The sequence below is a fragment of the Dermacentor silvarum genome, chromosome 5 (assembly GCF_013339745.2).
Source record: "Dermacentor silvarum isolate Dsil-2018 chromosome 5, BIME_Dsil_1.4, whole genome shotgun sequence".
NCBI classification, from domain to species: Eukaryota; Metazoa; Arthropoda; class Arachnida; order Ixodida; family Ixodidae; genus Dermacentor; species Dermacentor silvarum.
In genome coordinates this window covers 170,887,795-170,914,227 of record NC_051158.1, presented here as the reverse complement: position 1 = coordinate 170,914,227, position 26,433 = coordinate 170,887,795, and the positions used below count along the sequence as shown (strand labels likewise).

The 26,433-nt window shown below is 45.8% G+C and overlaps 1 protein-coding gene across 1 annotated transcript in view; it reads left to right on the top strand.

Annotated features, from left to right (window-relative positions):
• The window catches only part of LOC119453900 (TATA-binding protein-associated factor 172-like), a 195,623-nt gene that overhangs the window by 133,836 nt on the left and 35,354 nt on the right, over positions 1 to 26,433 (top strand). Inside the window, exons 24-31 of the mRNA XM_049667068.1 lie at positions 7,345 to 7,513; positions 9,504 to 9,634; positions 10,169 to 10,370; positions 11,786 to 11,934; positions 13,422 to 13,580; positions 16,768 to 16,905; positions 22,252 to 22,403; positions 24,408 to 24,549. Coding sequence (XP_049523025.1) covers positions 7,345 to 7,513; positions 9,504 to 9,634; positions 10,169 to 10,370; positions 11,786 to 11,934; positions 13,422 to 13,580; positions 16,768 to 16,905; positions 22,252 to 22,403; positions 24,408 to 24,549 — 1,242 coding nt within the window. The remainder of the gene's footprint in view (positions 1 to 7,344; positions 7,514 to 9,503; positions 9,635 to 10,168; positions 10,371 to 11,785; positions 11,935 to 13,421; positions 13,581 to 16,767; positions 16,906 to 22,251; positions 22,404 to 24,407; positions 24,550 to 26,433) is intronic.

Sequence of the window (26,433 nt, the reverse complement as noted above, 5' to 3'; positions counted from 1 at the left end):
TACAGCATACGGCGCGCGGCGACGTATGCTGTATGTGCGAGTGAAAGCGTGCGAGGGGAGCCGACGTATGCGTCTCGCGCGCGAAAGAAAGCGTACGGCGCGCGGCGACGGCGTTATCGCCCTTGGACTTTATACGGAACATCTATGAGCCAAAACCAATTTTAGGGCCGCAACGCGTCATAGACACTATCTTTAGATAGCAAAAGCGGATATCAAAGGCCATACTTTTGCTGGCAAGAAATGTCGCCCCCAGCACTTTGGGCGGCCAATGCCATCGTCAAGCAACCAAGCCAAGCAACATGAAAAGTCAAAATGGCCGCTCGGGCCGGCGCGGTGTGGCAGTTCGCAACGTATGATGCGGGAACGGTCCCACAGTTGCAACGTAACAGCGGGGTTACCAATGCATTGGGTTCTATGGGAGCTGTGCCGGGACCGGCCGAAAACGACGTAACAGCCGGGAAAACGCAGCACCCGGGAACGTAACAGCGGGGTTCTACTGTACTAAGTCAAGCTAAATTGATGAATTAGTGCTCTAGTATCTCTAAGGTGTCAATATTATTGCAAACAGATACCTAGTAATTGAGAAATTGAGGTAAATGCAGGACACGATTAGAAGACTCCCCCGGGACATTCAAGTACTCGCCCGATGACGAAGGCACTCCTCATTTAAATTCTGTCGCTATTGCTGAACCACTAGTTATAAAAACATCTATGTATTGTATTATAAGAAGAAAGAAAATATACTACTTAACCAGTTCTATTTCATTTTTAGAAAAAAGAACTAACTGATATTACACCGTTAACGACGACACGGGCGGTCGAAAGGTTTCGTTTTCACTCGACTCTGCACCGCTTGAGCTTTCATGTTTCAGTTGTTCTGTTATTGTGTAGTGCTGCTCTGGTTTTTCTGGCTTGTGAACCTCGCACTAACTGCAACTAGCAGAGAAGCCCACTTCCATGTGACGTCGCGGGATGCCCGAATGGTCCACGCCGCTTGACCAAAAGGAGCTGCAGCAGTGCAGTGTACCGCCCTCTGTCGGGCGCCATTTCACTCACCGACGGCAGCAAAGGGTGGTAATGGTGTATGCAAGGTCACCACTCCTCAGATGGCGTGACGGGAGATTTGAATTGCAATAAAGGTATTTGAACCCGTCAGATGCAATTTTTTCATAAACTAAGTCATTTCTTTGCACAAGACGAGCGTTTCTAGGTTTCTGGAAAGGTATTTAAACAGTCCATGTTGACTTAGTATTTGCCTTTAGTGTCCCTTTAATGATTGCGTCAACCAGGGTCTTGAGCGGTGCTATACCCTCTGCGTTGGCCCGATGTCCTAAGAAAAACAGCTCCGATGTTTTGAAGACACATTTCTCGTTGAGCTTGAGCCCAGCTTCCGCTATTCGTTCGAGGACTTGCTTCAGGTTCTGTGTGTGTTCGCTCTCAGTTTTCCTAAAAATGATTATGTCGTCCAAGTAGCACAAGACTCCTTTGCAGCCTTCAAGAATCTTCGTCATGATCTGCTGGAATGCAGACGGTTCTGACACCAATCCGAAGCAGACCCTCTTGAACCTGAAAAGGCCTTCATGCGTGATGAACACAGTTAGGTCTCTGCTTTCTGGGTGGAGCACAACTTGATAGTAGGCCAATGCTAGGTCCACCTTGGAGAAGCAGCGTGGGCATGAGGGCATGGAGCAGTTCCTCCATCGGAGGCAAGAAAAAACTGTGTGCTACTACAGCTCTGTTAGGCTATTGTAGATCGACGCACAGTCGAATGCTACCGTCTGCATTGCGAGCGACTACGATTTGAGAGACCCACTCGGAGGCGTTAATTCTCTCGATAACATCTGCTGTAAGTAGCTTCTTGATCTCGTCAGAGACCAGCTGGCTGACAGAAAATGGTAGGGGCATTAGCTTCTGCGAGACCGGTGTGACCAAGTTTTTCATAGTGACCTTATGTTGCACCCCTTTGAGAAGTCCCAAGCCAGGCAAAAACAAATGGCCAAACAAGATCCATAGTATTGGCGGCATACCAAATTTGGGAAGGCCTGGCGCTGCTTTTGGTGTGGCACTTCGAGGTTGAAAACCGGGGCTCATGTCGGGAACTTCTTCATGTCACTCCGTGGACATGTGCAGGCAGCGCAATTCTTTTCCTATAATGCGAAGGTTGAGGGCTTGAACCGCATTCAGGCTGAGGAGAGATGTCCCACATGGCGTAACATGAGATGTTATCATGGCTGCTTTCCCTTTGTACCAGACTTGAGCGTGAAATGCCCCGAGAACGGGAATTTTTCTGCGCGAGAAGTCCAGCAGCGTGAGGTGGGAATTGGTCAGCTGTACTTCGTGGCTGAACAGGCTTTGGAATAGATGCGCCCCCATAATGGACACGACCGAGCCTGTACCATCCTGGACATGACCGAGCAGTGCCATCCTCAGCTTGCTACATCGTGGGGCCCTTTGAACGTGCATCAACTGACTGTCGATTTGTCATCGTGGTGGTGGACTACTTCTCCAGATGGCCGGAGATAGCATTCTGCAGTCACATCACTTCCCTCACGGTGATCAACTGCCTCCTTGGTGTCTTTGCATGAGAGGTTTACCCTACAGAACTGGTCTCGGATCACGGCTGACAGTTTATGTCAAGTGAATTCGAGTGTTTGCTAGAGGACAGGGGTATTAAACACTTCTTCTCTGCAGTTTACCACCCTCAAGCCAATGGTGCGGTGGAAAGGTTCAACAGATTCCTTAAATCGTATATAGGTACAACTCTCTCTACTGGAGCAGTGACTCATCAAGGCCACCGTTACGAAATACCTGGGTATTTACCGCGCCACCTCCCACAGCGCCACTGGTCTGTCCCCAGCAGTGTTGCTCCATGGATGCCACATGGGGACATCATTAGATGTCATCGGCCAGCCAACCGCAGACTTTGACACCCACCCTGCCCAGGAACTGCGTAGACTTCGGCGCCGTGTATACGACTACCAACAAAGAAACAAGGCGTATTTAGACAAGTGAAGAGCAACCGGGGAGCCCAAATTCAAAGTGGGTGGCAGCGTGCGTGTCAAACGTCCTCTACCTGGAATGAAAGGCACCTCCAGTTTTGGTGCTCCCCTCAAAATCCTGAAGCGCATAGGATGTTGGTCATTCCACCTCGAGGATGCCCGGACATGGAACGCCTCTCAATTGTCTGCTGTGCCCCACGAAGCTGTACAAGAAGCAATGGTGAGACAAGAATCTTTGCGGGGGGACATGGACACAGACGTGCGTTGTCCGCGATTCCGCGAAAAATAACGGAATTCATGTTTTTTCGCGGAAATGTGAATTAAAAAAAAATGTTGCTTTTTGAAGCAGCAGTGAAATGCTGTTTCTCGCAATTTTCACAAGATGGTGCTACGCATATTAAAATGACAGATCAAGTGAAAGCTGCCAGAGGTGACGTAAAAGTATTATTTTCTTAGTAAATAATAGTAAAAGAGTTTCTATTGCCTTGGCACCTTTTATTGATGAAGAAATTTACTTTCATATTAAAATATTCCCTCCTTATAAAAAAATTGGCTAGGTGGCGCAGCTGCCACCCAAATCAGAAGGCTCAGCCGTAGCCGTAGTCATCAATCCATCCAAGGTTTGCTTCAACAGAAAGTGCGTTATTTTACCGTTTGCTTTGTGTTTCGAGTTGGTAATCAAGATGGCTCCCCTAGGATCTCATTTGAGCAAGAAGACAGCCAAAGAATGTGCTCGAGAATACAAGAACGCCAGCTTTTACGAAGATGCAGGAGTCCTTTTTTGCCGAGTTTGTGCGAGAGCAGTTGACCATCGGTGCAAGTAAACTATTGATGAGCACATCGAGAGCAACCATCATAAGAATGCAGAAGCAAGAGACTCTTCCAAGCGAAAAAGTGGTGCGGAATCATCAAAAGGCGGCGCTGGGGGTTCAGGAACGCCGAGAAAGCAAAGCCGGCTGCAAACGCTGGAATCCGCAATCACCGCTGGCGAGGCATGACATTGTGCTCAAATTCCTGGATGTGTTAATATCTGCGAATATTCCCCTAGAGAAGGTGGACAATCCGAAACTGAGAACGTTTCTGCAGACACACGTTTGGAACAGCGGTTCGGTGCCTGGATCTGATGCGCTCCACCGCTGACTTCCAGAATTGTTTGAGAAGCACGAAACAGCTTTGCAAGCTATGTTTCAAGGTACCACGGTGTCGGTAATTAGCGATGAAACCACCGATGACGATCAAAATCGGTTGTGAACGTGTTGTTCGTCCAGTCAGCCAGAAGCGCGAGTGCTTCGCTACAACCTGTACTTGTGGAAGTTAGATTCCTGGATGAAGAGAACTCATCTGTGATAGGCCGCATTGTAACGAGAACACTGATAAAGTACGGAATGGAATTCGAGGACGTAACAGGCTTTGTAAGCGATAACGCTGCTTATATGGTGAAGTCATTTAATGAGTGCATAAAGCCACTGTGCGAAGGTGCTGTTCACATTACATGTGTAGCCCATACAGTAAACATCGTAGGCAGGTATCTACCTACCTGCCTGCGCATGCGTTGATTATCTTCTGGAACTTTTGAAGGAGCACTCAACTGAGCTTAAGTACAGCATGCTATGCATTGCAGTATTTGGTAAAAAAGTTGCCAGCCTGCTGAAAGCAGCTGAGAGTTAGTGTGTAGCCTGTCATAAAGCGTACAATACTTTGTACTCTGGGGATATTTGGAAGCAGCTGCACAGGAAGATTTTGAAACAACTGAAGAAAGAAAACATTGCACATGACGAGGCATATCAGATTGCAAACAAAATGAAGGCTGCAATGAGTAAAGCAGCTAGCAAAGCACTAGTATATTTGGAGAAATCTGACGTTTGGAAGTTCTTCAGGAGTGTGAGGTGCTGGGATCCTCTGCAAGTCGGGAGTCTTTCAGAGAAGAGGTCAGAGTTTGCAGGTGTGCCTGGACTTGGGAAAGAGTCGCCAGCGCTAGCTGCTGAATGGCAAGTCTGCTCAAGAACTCAAGTCTAGTGACAGGGACTTAGCGCCGTTTCTTTCTAAACAAGAAAATCCAGGCGTTCTGGCTTTCTGGGCAGGGATGGAACAGCTCACTCCAACGCTTTCTTCCATTGCCCTTAAATACCTGTCAATGCCGATCAACTCTGTTAACAGATGCAGAAAGATCATTCAGTAGCTATGGTGACGTGTCCCACAAGCGCCATTCTCTCAGTGAAGAGAGTACGAACCATCGTCCGATGCTCAGCCACAACAGCTTCTTTCAGTTTTAAGTATGCAAGCATGTTTGGAGTTTTTAAATAAATAAACTGTTACCTTATGTCCGTTCAATATTGATGCGGAATTTTGCAGATTCCTCTATCTTGACTTGCAGAATTTCACATTTTCCACCGCATAAAGTTAGGGGCTCAAGACATGCAGGTAGGCAATGCCAGAACTTGGACAACGTCCACAGGAACACAGAGCACCACATTCCAAAGAACATCTATGCCTGATGACGCGCAGTCTCCAGAATCGCTGGTGTCGCCACTGCCTTTTTGCACGCCAAACCCACCTACAGGACCAGTGAGTCCACTAGCTGGAACCATGACCTCTGGATTGTGTGCTGATCGTGGTGACGAATTGGGGAAACTCGTCAGCCAGAAGAGTCGGGGCTCCGCCGTTCTACACAGGAGCGAAGACCGCCAGCAGAGTTCAGGGATTATGTGCAATGAAATTACTGATTGCAGTGACTTTATTAGGCAATAGCCACCAGTGACTTTACTATCAATTTGTTAGCGCAATAATTTAGTTGGCCGCCACAAGCAGTGACGTTTTTTTTTTGTTGTATGCATATAACCTGCGTTCTCTTGTTGAGGGAGCGCTAGATGTAGTGTCATGCCTTCGCAACAGATGGCACTGCTGACGTGACGCAGGTCACATGCGGCAGATGGCGCCACGGCGCTCTTGTATATGTTACGTTCTCCAGAATCAAGGTTGTGATCGGCATGGAGACGTCAGTGGTGTAGCGTGCTCACTCCATGTCGTTGGGCCGGCTACACGACACACAGTATATATATGCGTGGGTTATCTTTCAAAGGTTCTTTGCACTTTCATGTGGTGTCAAGAACATTTTCTCCATTGTGGTGTCTTCCTGAGGGCCTGCAGTCTGGCATGGCTCAATCCGCCTTTTATTTTTATTGGTTTTGACAAGACAAGGGCAAATAAGCTTTCTTGATTACGAATTTAATATGAATAGTAAGTGTTGAATATTGAATCAAATATCGTATAGCCAAACGCAGGTGCACATATTTACAGCAGGAATATTTATTTCAGTATAATTAGGTACCACACTTGTACTGGCTAGTGCAAGGAAGACAGCTATCACACACAATTAGGATCACTTTTAAGCACAAGATCACTAATTGTCGTTAAAAGAACTGAACGAATAGCTGTCTTGACATCTTTAGAGCCCAATTTCAAACAATGGAATAGAATGGAAAAGCTTTATTGAAATGGAAACGCTTTATTGAGCTTTCTAAGAATGAGTGGCTGCTGTATGACTAGCTTTACAAACACTCCAAATAAATAACTGTTGAAAAAGATCAAAGGTTGAAGGGAAAAAAAAAAAGCAAACTGCAGAACGATTCATGTGCCGCAGACACCTCATGAAAGGGAAAAATTGTCATCCACCTGAATGTGGCACGAAGCTACAAAGGAAACGTTTCTCTGAAAAGGACGCTTCACAGTTCAGGAAACATTCCTTCTGGTCTTTGGTAGCTTCGTGCCACATTAGGGTGGATGACAATTTTTCCCCTTCATGATACTTCCTCCATCTTGCTGCACTGCGCCGAACTGATTTGCCAGACGCATGCTAAACAGGATCATTGCAAAAAAAAAACGCCAGTGGTTGTAGCTTAAAAAATAAAACTGCTACACGACTAGCTTCAAGAAGCACTAAATGACGACAAGCTAAAATCACAGGTCGTCACGTTGGCTTCCTCCGCAAAGCAGTAAAGCTAAGCTTGCATTTCCCATTTTGTTTCTTTAATCTTTTGTCGTTGCTTCACTTCCAATAATTATCTACGCTTTGTTTAGCAGACGCAGAACAGTAACCCGGCGTCAACTGTCTGTTGTTGGGAAATATTTGTTAGCTTTGATATTTGAAAATACCGAATTTAATTCATTCTTGAATACGAATAATTAGTGTGCAACATTCGACCGGTAGTAGAAACTTCGAATATTCGCCTGTGCCTAGTTTTAACATGCCATGCCTCCTCTGTTGGTGCTTGTTCTTCTCACTTTCATGTATTTAGGTTTATTTCACTCATGAGACATCAAAGTCTTCTTTCTTGTTTGGACACAGAATGTTCAGCGGCAGAACGAGATACAGCGAAAAGGCGCTGCCCAGGTTTTGTCCTTGGCGACCGAGCACTTTGGGGCGTCCCTGCCCGACCGACTACCCAGCCTCTGGGAGGCCACCGTGGAGCCACTACTCCGGAGGGGCAGCACTGCTAACGCGGCAGCGTCCTCGGGTGAGACTTGAGTGCAGCACGCACTTTTGGGCGGGTTGGTGGCATCAAATCTACATTTTGCACAACACAAAACGAATGGCTAAAGGGCATAGGCATCGTGGTTTTGTTAGTTCCTTATTTTATTTGTTTCCCAATTTCGTAAGCGTGGCTTTTGATCACTTGCATTTTCTTTGTGCGTGCATCGTGTCAGTTGAAAATGGAGACAAATTATTCAACAGTGGTGTAACAAAGGATGTGTCGGGCTAGAGCCAACTTCCAAGCCCAAGCAAGGCAACTTGTCTCGATCATGTCGAGTCAGCTTGTTCAAATGTTGGTACCACCCTGAGTGACTTCTTGTTCAACCACTGTTCATTGTAGCTGAAGCTTATTATGTGAACCATGGGCCCAGCATGCTGTGCAATGAGTACCTAAATGTAAACAGTGCCAGCATTGCGCTGGCATTTTAGACTTCATCCATAGCTTGCTAAGCAGACACCCTAGCGAAAAAGTGCAGGGTGCACAACGTGATTGGTCGGTTTCTTCTTTGTGTTAAAACATTTGTTAAAGAGCAACTGCATCAAAATCTTCGTTGAGCTTAGTTTTTTAAAAATACAGTCAACAACCGATTATTCGGACACTGATAATTCAGACATGCTTAGTTACTTGGACGGCCCCGCGGTACCGCCACTAGCCTCATAGACTACAACCGAAATTTCAGACACTCTGCAGCGCTCCGTCTGATAATTTAGACTCCAAGGCCAGTATAACGTAACACTATTTCAATTTGTTTTTATTCCAAATCGGCCATTAGACCTCCGTGATAGGTCAAAACGGCTCCAGCTCTACCCACATGAGTGTAGCGGCCACCCATATGGGGCAGAGCTGGAGCCGTTTTGACCTATCACGGAGGGCTAATGGCCGATTCGGAACAAAAACAGATTGGAATAGTGTTACGTTATACCGGCCCAACGCACGAACATAAGCTACTGCATTTATTGGAATATGAGGCGAGGTTTTTTCCCAGAATTTTCAGCCTCGAAGTCACCCCCTGCCTTTTGCGCGAATTTCAGCTTACGGTGTGGCTTTACGGCAGCGCGCACTGTGGTGCTGTAAAGCCAACCATAAGGAGGAATTCGTCCTGCCGTGAAGCCACATCTAAATTTAAAATTTGCATAAAACCTGCATTCCGCATGCTGAAGCTCCCTTCACTCCCATTTCGTGGTCGCCAATTTGCATTTTGGCTATGTTAGTAATTCAGTATTTCAGGCGATCCCCACTGAGTCTCGATGATCTGTCGGCTACTCTGTATCGTCTTACATTGGTGTGCATACTCGAGTTCTTTTTTCTTGGGTCCCCCCAATTACATCCTCACCTTATAATCATGACCGCTTTATAATCGAATACATATGGTAGTCACTTATTTATGCGAATCCGGTATTTTGGACTTCTGATAATTCAGACATTTTGGCAGTCCCAGTCAAGCCTGAATTATCGGTCGACGACTGTAGGATATGTTGAAGTGATTGTGACAACTGCAAGGCTGGGAGCAACAGCAGATTTTTCAGTCACACTGTTACCTTGTCACCTTGTAACAAGACCCTGTGCTATGTAGCTACACAATAAAGCAGACACGACAACAATTCCAGAGTCACATGCGTTGCATTGGGTTAATACTGAGACCATGCGGCGTAGAGGTGTACCTTCGACACCGTGCCAAAAGGGCTTATTGCTGTGCGAAATCAGCTTTTTGCCTGCGCCAACGTTGTGCCTCAAGGTCAGATGGCTGTTGCGAAGTAATTTTTACTGTGGACGCTTAAAAACCTAGACTAAATGAGATTTGCGGTATCATTTTTTTTTTTTTTTTTTGCTGCAAGTACGACTTTGTTGAATTGAGGTTTGATGTGCCCCTAGCAATGTCTGTGGTCCCGTTCTCGTGCTGTTTTGCCACATGATGCTGTTGTACCAACAAGCCTAGCGAGCAACCACCTGTATGCACCCGATGCCTTCCCAGATGGTGTTGTGCGCAACGGCGTAGCTGAACCCTCGAGCGAGGCAGCACTGGCCGAGACGCAGGAGCTGACCACAGCTCTGCAGGCCCTGGAAGTGATTGGGCCACACCTGCACCCAGGGCTCTACTCCAAGGTGAGCACACACACACACCTGAATGACGTGCCTTTGAGTTTTGTCCAGCTTTTTCTTTCTGAAAAAGCAATTCCTAGTCACTTAAAATGTAAGCAGAACTTTCTTTTGTCTGGAAAAAACAGTTGTGCTTGAATCTCTGGAACCATCCGGTTGAACATGTTGGGACATGCAATAAACTGTGTGAAGTTACAATGATTAAATGCCAGTCGCCTTCCTGATGGGAAGAATGATGCCAGGCTATTGTATCAATGATTGTGCTATTTATTTATTTATTTTCAGGAGCCTCAGGGTATAAATACATTACAGAGGGGAGGGGCACACAAAGTGCAAGTGAACACAAAGATAATAACATAGAGATAACATAAAGATAGAAGCATTACACATAATTATTAAAGGAACCACAACAGCAGGAACATGATATGCGGGCGAAATACTCCAGAGAAGTAACAATTGAATGTATAAATCAGTGTGGTTGCGTGTATCTTAGCGGGAGGAGAGGTTGCAGCATCATGCAGCAGGCGCTTCTTTCTGCAGTTGGATGCCACACTGCCACCGCTGTGTGCGGCCCTGGACCACCCGTCTCCAGTGGTGCGTCACCTTGCATCCCGTTGCTTTGGCATGATGGCCCGAGTGCGGACAGTGCCCACCATGGCGACTGTGGTCGACAAAGTTTTGGCCAAACTCGGGGCATCCGATGATGACGTCCAGCGGCGGGGAGCTGTTGAAGCCATTGCCTGTATCCTTTCTTTAAATTGGAGCAGTGTTTATGGGTGCATTGTATTTACCCGGCTCTGAGATGCCCTAGAAGCAGATGGTCACCCAAATTTTATTCACCCAACAAGTGGCATGTCGTCAATTTTTGTAGTGCGAAAAAAAAGGGGGGGGGGTGCACAATTTATCTGCATAAAAAAATTTCTTCGCATGTAACGTCCATTGTAGTAGTTGTCTAACAACTTTTTGTCACTATCAATGTATTGTACTTGGTATTCTTCATTTCTTGAAAAAACTTGCAGTCGCTGTAAACAAGCTGCAGGTCCACACTCACCGACTTTGCCAGTTAATGCATCACTACCAGTTTCAGTCTGTGTTCTGTCCATAACTTGTGATGATGATAGGTGGTAAACTCTGCTTTGACGTTAGGTTGCTGACAATGCTGCAAATGCAGCATCATTTTCGTATTCACTTATAAGGCATGAACAGTTTGTGGGCCCTGTTTCCCTTGAAAGAAAAGTGTGTCTTAGTAGTGGGTAAATACGGTAATGGTAGCTTTCACAATTAACCCATAAATTGTTTTCTGGCGATCACTATTACCTGCACTAGGTCTACTTTGTTCCTGCAGAGTTTTCTTCCCAATCCATTATCCCTTTTTTTTTGTAGCAGGCACTTGAATATCATCCACATACTGAGTTTTGCATAAATAGGAGTGCCACGTGTGCATGACATTACCTGCTACACGCTAGCTGATCTTCGCTAAAATTTAAGACAGATAACAGTTTTGTTGCAGCAGAATTGAAAAGCGTTTAGTAGTATTGCATCAGATGAAAACCGCTTCAAATTCATCATGGCCGTTGCTGGCAAGTAATGTCTGCCAGCAGCGAGATACTGAACTAAACTTCATGAAAATTGATATTCCTGTCGGAAATTTGAGATATCAGCCAGTGGTGGTTTAGCATGAAAAGGCAGGTACACACCTTGGCACTCCTATTTATGTGACATTGGGTACATGCAGATAATAGCGTTTAAGACCTGCCGTGGTGGCGTTCTGTCCGCAAAACTCTTACCATTGCGGATTACCGGAAGCCAGGTTGATGGTGCCACTTTGTGTCTCGGAGCTTAGCCAGACAAACACAGAGGTGCCACTGCAGTAACCATGTGTGTTCTATGCCACTGCTGGTGTAAATTTTCGGCAGCGGCGTAATCATGAACTCGTTTTCTTCTTAAGTCGTCTTTTTTTTCCCAACAATAATGCTCTCGCAACACAAAAATGTGTCTATGAGGCATTGCGGCTAGACAAAGCATCACAAGACGTCCCTACCAGTCTCTAGTAACCCAGTATTATTCAAATGCCATGCTGGAGTACATGAGACTCGCTAAAACCGTGTATTCCCTAGCCTGTGTGCTGCTGTTGTCCTTGACCCGTAACCCCGCCAGGTGTCATCGAGGGCCTCTCCCTGGGAATTGTGCCGTACCTGGTGTTCCTGGTGGTGCCTGTCCTGGGGCGAATGAGCGACCAGAATGAGGCCGTCCGGCTCATGGCCACCCACTGCTTTGCCGCCTTGGTTCGCCTGATGCCCCTCGATGTGAGTCTCTACACGTACAATGAACGCTTTTGCAAGCTGCAAGTGCTTCTCGTTCTGATGGCATTCACAGTGCACAAATGATTTCGGTAGAAAATAATGGTCAAAATAAAGTTTGTGAATCCTTAATGAACAGTCAACATATTGAATAATGAAATAGTTTTTAGCATTTTCACTGAGCACTTGGTATTCTTTTGCTTCCGTTGTCGTGTTTTTCAAATTTTAAGGTTGTCAGCTCTTTTAATGCGACATGCGCGCCTGTCGGCTCTCTCCTGCTAGCGCACGCATCTCCTCCTCTGCTCTTGCGGTGGCTGCCCATGGCTGTCGATACGCAGGCCACTTGCCATATCTTGGAGGTAATCTGCGGCAAGTGGCAGTTCCGATTACCTGTCACTTTCAAACTGCAAGCGCAGCTGCCATCTATTATTCGAAAGCTTGCAATATATTTTACTACCAGCGGGACATGACCGTATTCTGCATAAGAGATTGAAGCGTTCTAGTTAGCCGGGATGTAAACTTCGAAAACTAATGCGGCATGCCTCCATTCTGCGAAGGTCTTGGACGTTGTGGTCTTGGCATCATGGCTGCGCGTCAGCCAGACAAGAGCCGTTAAGTAACCTTATCTATGTCGCTTCAGTGGATAAGATGCAATGTTCGAAAGGTAGAACGTCACAGCGAAACGTTATCAGCAATCGGCAATGCGTAAACGAAGCGTCACCTAACCGTGATATGATAACGGCATAGTAGCTGCCAATGCTTTGCGTCATTGCGTGGCGCCGACTTGGTTCGCGTGAATATCGACAGTAATGACAGGAACGCTTGAGTGGCCGTTGTTCACATAGTAGAAGGACATTGGTCGTTTGAAATCATTGAAATAGCCCTGATGCACAAGGTGCCACAGGGAGAAAATTGCGCAGAAATGAGAGTGTCGCCATCATGGCATCCGGCGCACGCACCAGTGCATGCCCGTGCCTTGCTGTTTATGCTGTACCCGTTCTCCCGTGGCGGCGTGCCTTGAAAGCAAGTGACCTTCGTGGCTTCCGAAATCCACGTGTGGCGGTCGTTAGCTCATCTCGAAGGCTGTCTTATTGCTGCGGTTGGACTAGAGCGGGGTGCGCGCGCTGCTGTGAGCCCGGTTTGGTGCCACTTTTATGCTTTGGTACTTGGAGTGCCCCCTCTTTTTACCGTGACAGGGTTCAAAGCGTTCGTTGTAACAGTACGGCGATGTAAAAAACGTTTGTTACATCTGGAAGCAGTTTCAGTAGGCAGGGTCGGAGAATCGTTAGTGCACTGAAATGTGGTCGTTACAACCGACAGATGGTTATATTTGGGATCGTTATAAGTGGGTTCGACTGTATGAATAAGATATCGAGAATTATTGATTTGTGTTAGAAATTTGAAATATTCACACACCCTTATTAAAATCCTCAGGTAAAGCGTCAGTAACAGTTTGGAAATGTAGCACTTGGCATTGCTTGCTCTGGTTGCAGAGTGGCGCCATTGACGAGGCAGGAGGACCCCTGTCAGCTGAGCTGCGCGAGCGCCGAGCAAGTGAGCGCCATTTCTTGGAGCAGCTCATGAACGCACGGCACGCGGACAACTACGAGCTGAGCGTGCCCATCAACGCACAGCTGCGCTCGTACCAACAGGCAAGGCCGATTTACATACACCACTTGAAAACAGGGTACAGTTTTGTCGAACGTGCATTACTTAAGTATTGTGAAATGCTCATTTCAAATATGCAAATGATTTGTTGGTGCAACAGGTTGTTTTTAAGATGTTGAGAAATGTGTGTCTTTATTGGGGACTAGTTTTTGGAGATAAGCTTTCTGAAATGCTGGTTGTCATGAAGGACACTGTCATAGAAAACTAATGTTGAATGATCAGTTTTGCAGTGCTAGAAGAATGAATACTCTAGTCAGATTGGGGCCTGAAGTTATAGCTTGTAAATCTCTTTATAGTAAGAACGCATGGTGAGCCTGTGAACAAATTATTAATTTTAGTAAATTGCTGTAATAATATTTTAGGCCTACAGTAAACCCTCGTTACAACAAAGTTGCTTTATTCGAAATATTTTTTTATCTAAGTGTCACGCAGTCCCGACCCAAATGTATGCATTTTAAACCGGATTACTCTAAACATGTCGATAGCTTGCTCCGCTTAGAGCGAACTGGCAAATTGTGCATGCATACTCATGGCGGTGCTCAGAGTGGGCGAGTGACTTTCCCCGTCGCCGGTGAAGTGGCTGCAGCCTTTTTTCCTCCACGCTTGGCGCCTTTTGTGCCGAGCGACCCTTTCCACGCCGAGCGAGCGACATTTGCAGCAGCACAGACGGCGTCGGCATCTTTCCCGCGCCGAATGCTCTGTGCACCACGTGGGCACGCCAGCCAAGTGCCTTTCTCCCCTTTTCCTTTGTGAAGTAAGAGAAACAACTCTGTCTGCTACATGCACAATGCGTGCGATCCTCCCTCCTCCCCCTTTCCCCAGTCTCGCGCATTATCAGAGACGAGCGGTGCTTTGGAATAGTGTGCAACAGACAAATGTTTAATCCATGTAGCCCTCCGCTAAGCTTCCGCACGCTCAGTGTGCACCTTGTTCAATGCCAGAACCAAGATGCACTACTTTTTTTCTTTGTTCTTCTGTGGCACTCCTTGTTGTGCGTGTGCGTCGTCCGCTGAAATCTGTGTGAACGCGTGACTTCCTGTACGTGCATCGCATGTGCTTTTTGTGGCTGACAAGTGAAAATGGCACCGCCGGTTCCCGCACGAAAGTGTCTGAGCAGAAAGTTCAGTTACGTGAGATACGTAAGGTGGAAAAAGTCGACCGGCAGAAGTCTGAAATCGCAAGGCAATTCGGAATACCACCGTCAACATTATTAAGAATTCTGAAGTATAAGGAAGCCGTACTGGACGGCTTCCAGAAGAGCTTCTCAGCCAAACAACAGCGCAACCATGATTCCATGTACCATACCGGTTTTAACAGTGTATCGGTGATAACACTGAGAAGCTGCTGCACCGTCAAGTTTTGTATGTTTTCTGTGGTGGAATAACCTGCTTACTACAATGCCCCCATGCCGCATTATTGGTTATAATGAAGTCTGGCTGCTGGGGGTCCTTGTGGGAAGGTAATGGAATGCAAAATCCTTGAAAAGAAAAAAAAGAAAAAGAGAAATTTGAGCCGCTGCACCTTCCAGGCCACCCCAACGGCCGTGTATTGCTCATACAATAGAACCTTGTCTGAAATCCCAGCCTCGCGCAACTCTCTCCCGTTTCGCTTCCACCTCTCCGAACATAGCTCTATGCCACGCTACCCTCCGAAACACAAATGGACCGTACCAACTGTGCGGCTCCCAGATTGCTTGCTCACCCCTCATTCTGCACAGTTCTGCCAACGGATTAAGTCACTCGTGCTCGTCTTTGTTGGTTGCGTCGAAGTCGCTCTTGGCCACGTGGTTTCTCAGCCTCGTTTGACTCACCGCCGAAACAGAAGATGGCTGATCCACCCGCTGATCATCGACAATGCACGATGTGCAGGTGAAAAGAAAACGCACTGCCATAAATTTGGAAACGAAGTGTTGCTAACCGATGAGGCGATTGTCACAAACATGCTTGCATCATTTAGTGACGGCGACAGTGACGGTGACGATCGCAGAGATGACGCGGTAGGGCAGACTGCCTCAACATTGTCCTTGCAGGAGCCCCTCAGGGGTGTCGTTCTCGCAAGGGACCTTCGCGGGAGAACGTTGTCGGCAATCTTAGCGTAAAGCAAGCAAAGATGACAAGTTATAGGGCTTTCTCATGCAAATCAGTGAGAAGTACCGTATTTACTCGATTCTAACGTGCCCTCGATTGTAACGCGCACCCGTTTTCTATGACCAAAAAAAAAAGAAAAAGAACGACACCTTTACAGGACCCCGAACCTCATGCTTTCATACAACTTTCATTTGGAAAAACAACGATTCACTCCCGATGCACTAAAGTTGCCATGAATAAAAAGAAGTTGCTGTTCAGTTCCACCCGAAAGGCAAAGCATTGATTGTGATAGCATATTAGTAGACAGCTATACGAAGTAATGATAACAGTTTTATTGGCCGTATAAACTTGCAAACATTCGCTTACTAACTAAGTTAACAAGCACGGTGTCACACGCGTACTAGCAAACGTGAACATATCTCGCTCATTGACCGCGGAAACTCGTCAAAACACTGGGGTGACGAAGCGCGGCGAGCGAATTGACCTTCGTGCGAGCATGCCTCTCGCTTCATGGGGCCTATAAGCGACGAAAACACGGCTTGCAGTGGACTTTCCCTGCCGCAGATTGCTTTCAAGATGAGGGCAAGGCAATCATATCGCCGAAGTGGATTGTCGCAGATTACCTCCTGCTTCGGTCCACTAATAAATAATAAATAAACAAATAACACTTTGTTCATATTTTGCGTTAGAGCTCGAGTAAATTTTTCATTACAGAACGTTATGGATACTATATAACAAAGCAAATATAAAATGTTTGTCACTAATATTACCAGGTAACAAATATATGCTTAGGACAAACATAGGATGTAGTGAAGGTAATACTTTTGTGTCAGATGAGAGTTCATTAAACAATGTTCGTTTGTATTTCTTCCTCTTTTTGATGTTATGTCCAATTCTCTTTTTCATTACTCTGCTGTTGCTGTTGCTGGAAGGTTGGCGAGAAAGGTGTGGCATGGCCGCCACCTATTTATTACAAAAAGGAAAATTCCCTCTGCAAAAGCACTTAACGGCCGCTAATTACCTAGTGTGGTCTCGCTCTTGCAGTGCTAAGCTCTTGGCCTCTCTTTTGCCATGTCTTTTCCAGGAGGGCGTGAACTGGTTGGCATTCCTGAACAAATACAGCCTACACGGCATCCTGTGTGACGACATGGGCCTGGGCAAAACGCTCCAGTCTATCTGCATACTCGCCTCGGACCACCACAAGAGGGAGCAGCTGTACAAGGTATGGAGGGCGCTGCACTCTCTGCTGGCCGCTGGACTTTGTACACTTGGCAATTTCGTGCAGTTTAAGTAATGTCATTAAAAAATTAAATTGTGTGCCAAAACCACGATCTGATTATGATTACGCCGTAGATTTTGAATCGAATAAAAAAATGCCTGATATTGAATATCGGAAAATTTTTCATAAAATTTAATGCTTACAAATTTAGGCCAAGAAAATACGGTGCTACAAATGCTTGGTAGTTTCTTAACATTGCCCAACAAGAATGTAGCAAGCTATGAGTTACCTAGGTACATAGAAATCAAGATATTTATAAATCATATCATAAGAAGCCAACAATGACACCAAGGACAGCATAGGGAAAATTTCTTATAATTACTAATTGAATTAAAGAAATGATAAATTAATGGAAATGAAAATGGATGAATAAACAACTGTCCGCAGGTTGGGAACGATCCCACGTCTTCACATTACGCGTGCGATGCTCTTAACATTGAGCTACCGAGGAGCCGTTTTCCCATCCACTTTCTGGAGTGTTAGCCACCACTCACAAACCATGGCGGCGGATGTGGAACATCCTTTCTGCCGCAGGCGTCACGAGCACGTGATCTTTTTGGGTGATGGCAACTGGTCAATAAACCCACATATGCTACCTAAAGGCATCAATGTTGCCGAATGCGAGCCCTCGTTATGTAATGAACGAGAAGAAAGGGAGCCGAGGGGCCCGATTTTTATTATCATATCATAAGAAGCCAACAATATATATACAGTAAAACCTCGATAATTTGAACTCGGTTAATTCGAAGAATTTGAGCGGTCCCGTCATTCTCAATGCAAATTCTACCGGATAATTTGAATGGCCTGCGCGGCTCTATTCGGATAATTCGAAGTTTCCGGCTAGTAGCAACGTGCGGCGGTTAGGTTGGGGCTCTCTGTACAGTCGCCAACCGATTTTCTGAGCCCGAGGGGACTGAAAAATAGTCCGGAAAACTCGTTCGGCCAAAAAAAAAAAGTTATTAGTGCGGCTTAAAAAAATCTCTAATAATGCCCTGCCTCATACTACGCTTGGAGGGGATCGACCTGCTTGTATTTGCGCAGCAATGACGTCGTCTCCGTGTACAGTCGACACGAACGTCACCGCGTTGGCGATCTCCGCCAACGGAGTTCGCCACGAAGATCCAAGAAACGAGCTTCGCACCGCTTCGCTCTCGCGAAGGTACAGGAAGTAGCGCCGATCACTGAGACATGGGTCTCCGAGACACCTGCTCAGTGTACACGCCACGTTCAAAATAGGAACCGAAACTTGAGAAAAAAAAAAAAAAAACTCACTGAATTAACAAGCGTGGTGTCAGCGCGCACGAACGAGCGCGGCCGCGAAGGTTCGTGCGGTCTATCGCTTCAACGGAAACTGAGCGGCGAGAGCACATCGCATACAAAAGGTCAGAGCCGTCTGGAGATCGCTTTCAAGATACGGTGCGCGCGAGAAACCGCTCCGGCACTAAGTACGCAGTTAAAAGAGTAGAAGAGCACATACGGCGGGCGCGCGGCGCTGATTTTATCGCCCTTGGACTTTGTATGGAACCTCAGGGCGGCGACGCCGACGGCGAAAATCCGCTTGAATTGTCCATATAATTGGTGTCGCAATAAAAAAACATCCCACAATAAATGGTTACAACGATAGTGCTGAGCGCATTACTAAGAAAAACGAAAAAGAGCAGTACTCTAGAGCGTTTTGTCAGCCAAGGAAGAGCGGGCATGGCCTCCGAGACTGGAGGATTGCGCTAGCTCTCTATTGATAGCGCGCGTTCCAATCTTGGAGGCTACACAGCGAGCCACTGGAATCCAAGCCAGTGCAAAATCCAACATGGCGGCCTCAAAGATTGGGTAGCGCGGCTCGGAAAGAGCGATTTAGTCCGCAAAATCGAACTTTGGGGTCTCAATTCGTCCGAAAAATTGGGTGCGAAAATGCATGAACTCAATGGGAACCCTGACGGTGCATTTTTGAAGTCCGGAATATCCAGCAAGTCCAAATTTTTGGAGTCAAGCACCACCACGCCCGCTTCCGCAGCAGTTATCGATTCCGTGAACATCGTCCGCAACTTTGTTGAGTGCAGTGCGGGTGATATTTGTATGCTACGTTTTTTGAGCCAGCTGGAGAGCATGGCACTAGGGGCGGCGAACCAGCGCGCCAAGTAATCCCGCATCGGTAATTACATTGAGTAATTTTTCTTGGACATGGAAAATAAAGGTGATTTCTTTTTGCTGCAAGTTCTTGCTTGTTTTCTTTTTTTTATTATTCATTTCGGTTAATTCGAAAATCCGCTTAATTCGAAGAATTTTCGCGGTCCGGCGACCTTCGAATTATCGAGGTTTTACTGTATTCGCATATCCCGAAAATTGTGGCAGGAATAACTGATATCAATGCTTCCGCGTTTTTAAAGACGATAATCTTTCTTAGGCTACCTAAACGCGAAAAACTTTGTCTGTCTGTCACTCGATTCAACCACCCGGCCAAAACCAAGCATGAGGAGAGGAGGTGCAGAGAGAGAAAGAGAGACAGACAGAGAGCGGGAGTTATAAATAAATAAAATAAACTTTTTTTGGCGAGGCGGGTTCCGAACCTGGGTACCCACGGTCCGAAGGCAAGCGTCATAACCACTAGATTGTACACCCACCTTTGTAGTACATGCATTTATGGGAATCATATGATTGCGTTGTACCAACGATTATAACAGAACTCGCTATGGGCGAGGAAAAGAGAAAATGAGAAAGAGAGAGAGACATTTAAAAAAGAGAGAGAGAAAGAAATGGAGACACAGATAGAGAGAAAGAGAAAGACAGAAAGAAATGAAAAAGGAAACGCTTCAAATTAAAAATATCAACGTGTTAATATAGTGTCGAAGAGGCGCTACGCGTTAAAAACAAGACGACTGAAGCCGGCTTTAAGCCAACATTAATAAAAGCTCCCAACAGATGGCACCAGAGCAGGGCGAACGCGGGAAATTTTTATTGAATTCAGCAAAACCTCCATTGCATCCATCATGGGAGGAGTGAGAGGGGAGGGGGAGAAGAAAGGGTGTAACGTATCAGGGGCGGCATAAGACTATCACCTTTCGACGTCATTTGAAGCGAAGCAAGCAGATATGCGGCGAACATTTTTTGTCTATTTACTAAGTAAAGAAAATATCACACCAGCTTTAGAACTATATCAGTTCGAAACCAGCAAAGCAGTGCATGTAGCTGATATGAAGAACGTAAAGGCCATGAAATGAACAAGTTGAGGACAATTATTTTGATGAATCCTTGTCATTCAAGAACCTTGTTTACATTTTTGTACATAAGCAACGGCCAGGGAAAAATCTCAATGACGCTGTCCTTCGTTGCAATAGATGGCGCAGGAGCAGCTGTTACCGGTCGATTATAGTAATTAAACCGAGAATATAGTCACAACAGTGGAACATGCGCTGATGTTCCCCTTAATTTCTTTAAAAAATTTCTTCTTAAGCACTGTAGCACAAGTTTAACAGGAAGATCCGTATATATTGCCGCAACTTTGACTGCACTTATATCTAATCTGGCTTCTATTTTACGTCGAACACTTTAAAACTTGCTACAGAACTTTCTCAACTTAAGTCTTTTCAAGTTAATTATGTGCCCAGGGAAAAATAATTTGCAAGAAAAAAAAAATTAATAAACAAACGTGTATAAGTTAAGCAACCTCTATATATTTACGGACCCGTGGGCACGGTGCCCGCGGGATCATATACATGGGACCGCATTGGGGCTCAGTGTGTCTTGTTCAGGACACAATGACCAGGGCCGTAGACGGTGCACCTGCGCTTGCTCGCCCGACTCTCCGCGTAGCCACAGGTTCTTGCAGTCTACACCCCGGTTTGAGACTAGGTGCATTTATAATGTCAGCATTAGCAAAGACAGCACATTTGCAACACTTAGAATTGCAAACGACGTGGGACTGCATCCTGAGCTTACGATTCGTGTTGAACTTGACGTCGGTCTCGTGTGCATACCCTAAAACGTGTCAAGTGTTGCCGTGCAGATGCCGTTTTTGCACCTTGAAAACCAACGCTGTGACATACGAGCAGGGAATTTGCCCATTTTTATAAAGAAAGAAAGCTAATGGAGGTGCCTCATGTTTCCCTGTACCGATTTCAATAAATTTGGTTTCATTGTTCTCAGCAAAAGCTGAGCTTCATTCTAAAATGCCTCTTTTTTCATTAAATCAATAGATAAAATTTTCAACTTTTGCAAAACTTTGAGTACAGAAGTTTTGAGGGGTGTTTCCATGAACGAATTTAAACAAACTTGGTATCATCCTTTCTAATAAAAACTCAACTACAGGCTAAACTTTTTTTTTTTTTTTTTGATAACCTTGATACATGTGTAATAATGCAAGCTATTTACTGCAAGGTAATTTTTACTTCCAACTTAGAAAATTAATTTTATCAGTAAAATAGCTGTATAAAGTTTTATTAGCTTTAGCCTGTACAGTTGATAAGTATATATTTTTTTGTAATTATGCACCAAAGTTGCAACGTATTGCACAGAAACTTCGCGGGGACAAGGACATGTCAGAGAGGATTCTAATACATAGGTGTCTATGAGCCTTTTGCTGGGATCGTCCCTTAGCGACATTATACCTGGGAAAATGTGTGAACAATGAACGCATCAGTGGCGTTCTACTGTACATTGAGTTCTACAGGAGGAGTGCCGGTGGTCAGGAAAGCTTGTGCTATAACCATTCCCGTGCTATAAGCGGTTACCTTTTAAGTGGTCTGTGCTGTACAACTAAAGCAGACAAAATTGATATATTATACGCTCTTGTGAAATATATTACTAATTAATGAATAGAACTATTGCAAAACTTTGGTAAGCATTGTAACAAACTCGTGTAAACTGTAATTTATACCAAATTTGTCCACTTTAGATTCTCCAATGAATGTAGTTTACAGAACTGTCATATCTCTTTTTGGTGCAGAGCTATAAATTTGTAAACTTTTTGTGTCTATATTTTCAAACTTGCCAGTTTTCCGCAATATATTTATTAAAACCATTGAGGCCCCAAGTCAAAATTCTTCTTGCAGTTGCTATATTTTAGCCACTTCTCATAAGTGCTACAAATTTTGCAATACTCGATCGAGGGGCTATCTCGGAACTGCATTTCTGCGTTTTAAATCTGAATAGGTGGCCTCAAACTTGAGCCCGAGCTGCAACTTCCTCTTGATATTTTCCTTTGGTGTCCCTTGAAGCAAGTATGGGTCTAGCTTGCCAAGAGCCATGTGTGCCGCCATTGTTGTTGAGCCGTGTTCTTGCCGTCCGTCATTGCAGGAGACGCAGCGTGCTGATGCCAAGCCCCTGCCCTCGCTGGTGGTGTGCCCACCAACGCTGACGGGTCACTGGGTGTACGAGGTGGAGAAGTTTGTCGACAGCAAGTACCTGCAGCCACTGCACTACACGGGTCCCCCCATGGAGCGTGCGAGGTACACCTGCCTCTGCGAGTGCCTCATTACTTTTGACAGGGGCACCACACATGTTGTAGTCTTTGGCAGTCAGTGACTGGTCAAGAATGCTGTGGTGAATTTGTCGGAAAGAACCTAGTCTACACACATATCTATAGCAACCGTTGTGATCAAGGACCCGAAAAATGACCCAATATAGTTATGCTTCTTTTTCAGCGGTTAGTACGGTCCCAGGAAACGCGATTGTTCAGTACATCACCAAACTGCGATTGTATGATATTTTTCCAGCCATTAGATCCCATGTGAACAAGAAGAGGCGCATGGTCTGTGTGATCAAGAGCAGTAGGCACCCGTTACGGCAGCTTCCCCGCAGTATTTGTCCACGCGTGTGACGTAAAAATGCCAGCACACACTCTGTTTCCTGTTTTGATACCAGCTGCTAATCTTCTTGCGAGTCGTCACTTCGCATTCACAGCTATGGCCACCGACCCTATTACGATAGGCATCTTCACTTATTTCACAAGTGTTTCACATGTGGTGCCGTTGGAAGCGTACGGCACACTTTAATAGGTGATAACCCAAATGCAAAGTGAGCGTCTTGTTTCTCCCTGGTGGTATCGTCTTCTGGTATCGTCCTCCAGCTTAACTTCATTTTGGTTTCCCATCACCGTCTTAAAAGTTGAAACACTACTTAATAGGAAAATGACAGTACGCGTCTCAGTTTGTTCAGGCTAAACCAACTTCGTAAAAGTTGGCATCTTGTGCCACAATAATCGCTGAGTAGGCACATCAAAGCTTCCTGCCGAAATGGGCCGTCCAAATGAGCTGCTGACCCAAGCCGAATTCGAGGAATGCAAATGTAAGCTTGCTGAAGCCGCAAGAAATGACACTGCATGTTTTAGCGTGCCTTGGCATCTCGTGCTTGGCGCAACACTTTGCGTTGTTTGCCAAATTTTTTAGTGACTTCGGATTGTATGTTTTTCTGGTTAGTATCTTTCTACCTGTGTTTTTTTCCAAAATACATGAACAAGATTCTACTGTAAATGATGTACCTTTAAAGCATAAAAAAGGGAATCTCAGCCTTTGTTTTCTAAGCTGGCAAGCCTTTTTTTCCGTAAGAAGTATCAAGAGAGTTCAGAAAAGAAAGCTGAGAGAATTACTTTTTGTTTTTTTATTATGTGTACAGTAATCCACAAAAGCTTACGGGGCAAGGATTTGTAAAAAAGCTGAATTCTTGCACAGCTTCGGCATATAGCCTCGAGCTGCAAGTTTCAAACCTACAAAAGGATTGTGGGGATGCGCGTCTCTCACGCATCCCCGGTGTTGTTTTCGCCGCATGGTTCCCGTCTCCTGTAATCCGGCTTCCCCACGTGGCGTTATGGTGGCAGCGTACTACGAGAGATGGCGCTAGTGCTGCGCGCTAACGCCACTTAGCGGCTGGGTTACTTGTGCGCAAAAGGACGAAGGCGCTTCCTCTTGGCTTAGGGGTCGGCGAGCAGCACGCACGGGCTGTTCGCGCGTGCGCCGGCCCGCTTCGCGGGACCATCCCGAGAAGGCTTAGGAGCAGGACAGCGGTATGGACAAACACGGATCACTCGAACTCACCACTGTTCACGTGACCGTACACGTGAATGACTAGGCGATGGTGTCATAGCATGGGGCGAACGTATTCGCTAGCTATCTGGTCGCGGTGCGTCATACTTCCTTGATTTGTTGCGCGCCCATGTGAATGTTCTATGGGTAGTAATTCGACTAGCGTGCATTAGTGCATGAAAGGTGCAATAAACGCCCTTTTGATTGTTTGCAGTACTGTGTTGTCGTTCCTTTGTCCCTAGAGCACGTGTGAGACCCCACAGGATCCAATAAGTGTTCCATAAACTTTTGTGCCCAACAGTATGCATTGGGCACGAAAGTTTATGGGACACTTAATGGATCACTGTGTAGGTCTGAAGCTTGAGCCTGTATGAACTCTAATGGTATGTGTTGGATATTGTTAATACAGTGTTGCATCTGGTTCCCTCTTAGGCTGCAGGAGAAGGCACGCAAGCACAACCTGGTGGTGGCCTCGTACGACATAGTGCGCAACGACATTGACTTTTTTGGCACCATCCGGTGGAACTACTGCATCCTTGACGAGGGGCACATCATCAAGAATGGACGAACTAAGGTGTGTGTGACGGGACAAGTCCTTTTTTTTTAGCTGTGGCCTTACTCACCTTCAATTTTGTATAATGCGCTTGATATGTGGCAGCTGTCAGTTGTGCGCCATGCTTTCTGATCATTGCCTTTTCATAAGTCCCTTCTCTTAGTAGCTGTAAATATTAGGCGATTGCTTGAGGAGGTAGACATTGATGGCCTGAGAAAACGCAGTATGTGCTCAAATAATTGCCAACCTACAGTAAACCCTTGTTATAAGGAAGTAAATGGGATGGCTAAAACATTCGATATGTTAAAAAAAAGTACAACTGAAGTAGCACAGCTATGGGGAAGTGGAATACGGGTGTCACGTGGCTCAATTTCAATTTTGAGAGGAGAGGCCAGGAGAGGGGAAATGTTTCTACTGTCATTTTATTCACGGGGCTGAGGTGTAAAAAGGCGTTGAGCGCTCGCCATGAGTACGCATTTGCTCGCCGCTGGTGCAGCATGGAGGGGAAGGGTGCACAGCTGGCGTAGCTGGCAACGGAGAGGGTTGCTTGCTTTCCCGGTGCGGAATGCTTTGCTCGATGCGAAAGGCACAGAGTGCTGCCATGACTGCTCATGTGCCCCTTGACAGTTCGCTCTGAGCGAAGCAGCAGCGTATTGTCATGCTTCAAGTGCTCATTTTGTGATGGGACACGGCGGGTGCACGCATGTGTAATTAACGAATACATACTGTGTCTCATCACGATTGCCTATTCCCACTCTTGGTATGCTCCACCGTAGCACTTTGCATATGCTTCATTGCATAACACTTCTGTATTGAGGCGAAGCTGACTTCTGGGAACCAGCATTGTACTACGCACCACGCTTTCCAAGCTTCCAAGACATTGGCGAGGATTGCATAAGGCGGAATCAGCTCCATTGCTAATAGCGGCGAATTGTTTCGATAAAAACAGAACAGAAAGAAGCTTGGGAGCGAACGTCGAAGAAGCTAGGCCTAGCGTTGCCACGTTGGTGGCTACGGTTGTCAGCGGATCTGCATGCGAGAGCTTCGGTTCGAGGAGGCGAGATAATAAAAATGGCGGCGATGGTGGCTCCTATTAATGCCATTTCGGTCCTGCAGTCATGGCAAAAAGTCCGGAAGATCGAACGGCAAAGTTTTTTTGCGTCCGAATTATCGGGCGTCCGGGAAATTGGTCGTTGACTGTAATGTGGTTTAAAATGCATGCATTTAGGCCAGGACTGGGAGAAATTTCAAATAAAGCAATAATTTGAGTTAGGTGGATTCATTGTAATGAGGGTTTACTATATTATGAATTACTTTGTCGGCTAATCACTTGAGGTCACATCTTGCAATTGGGGAATTGAAGCCAGTGAATTACTTGAGGTTTTTAAAGTGCATAGGGCTTGCAAACTCATGGGCTCAATCTTGCAAATTGCAGTTAGTCCCTTAAAGTGATTAGCTTAAAACTTAATTAGCAAGATTTTATTGATTACTCAGTCATTAATTTTTATTTCTCCTGTAAGCAATGGCTGTGTGTTCAAGTGAACCAGCTGAAGGAGTAGAATAGTGCGGTGTGCCACAGGAAATTTAAAAAGAAAAAAAAATTAATGTATTCTTATTAAATGCACCTCGTATATAGTTGAACCCGACTATATCGAACCCGTTTACATCGAATTACCCCATATATCGAACATTTTTGAACACCGTAATGTTACAATGAGAATATATAGCAAAAATTACTGTTACATCGAACAAAAATAGCAGCCGCTATCGATATATCGAACGTCAAGCAGCGCAAAACTACCCCAGAAGTTGGCTTTCCCGCGAGGCGAGTGCCGTATCGGGCGAGCCGACATTACCCCTCTCCACCCTCCAGACAAAGTGGTTTAGCCCAACTGTATGCGTGCG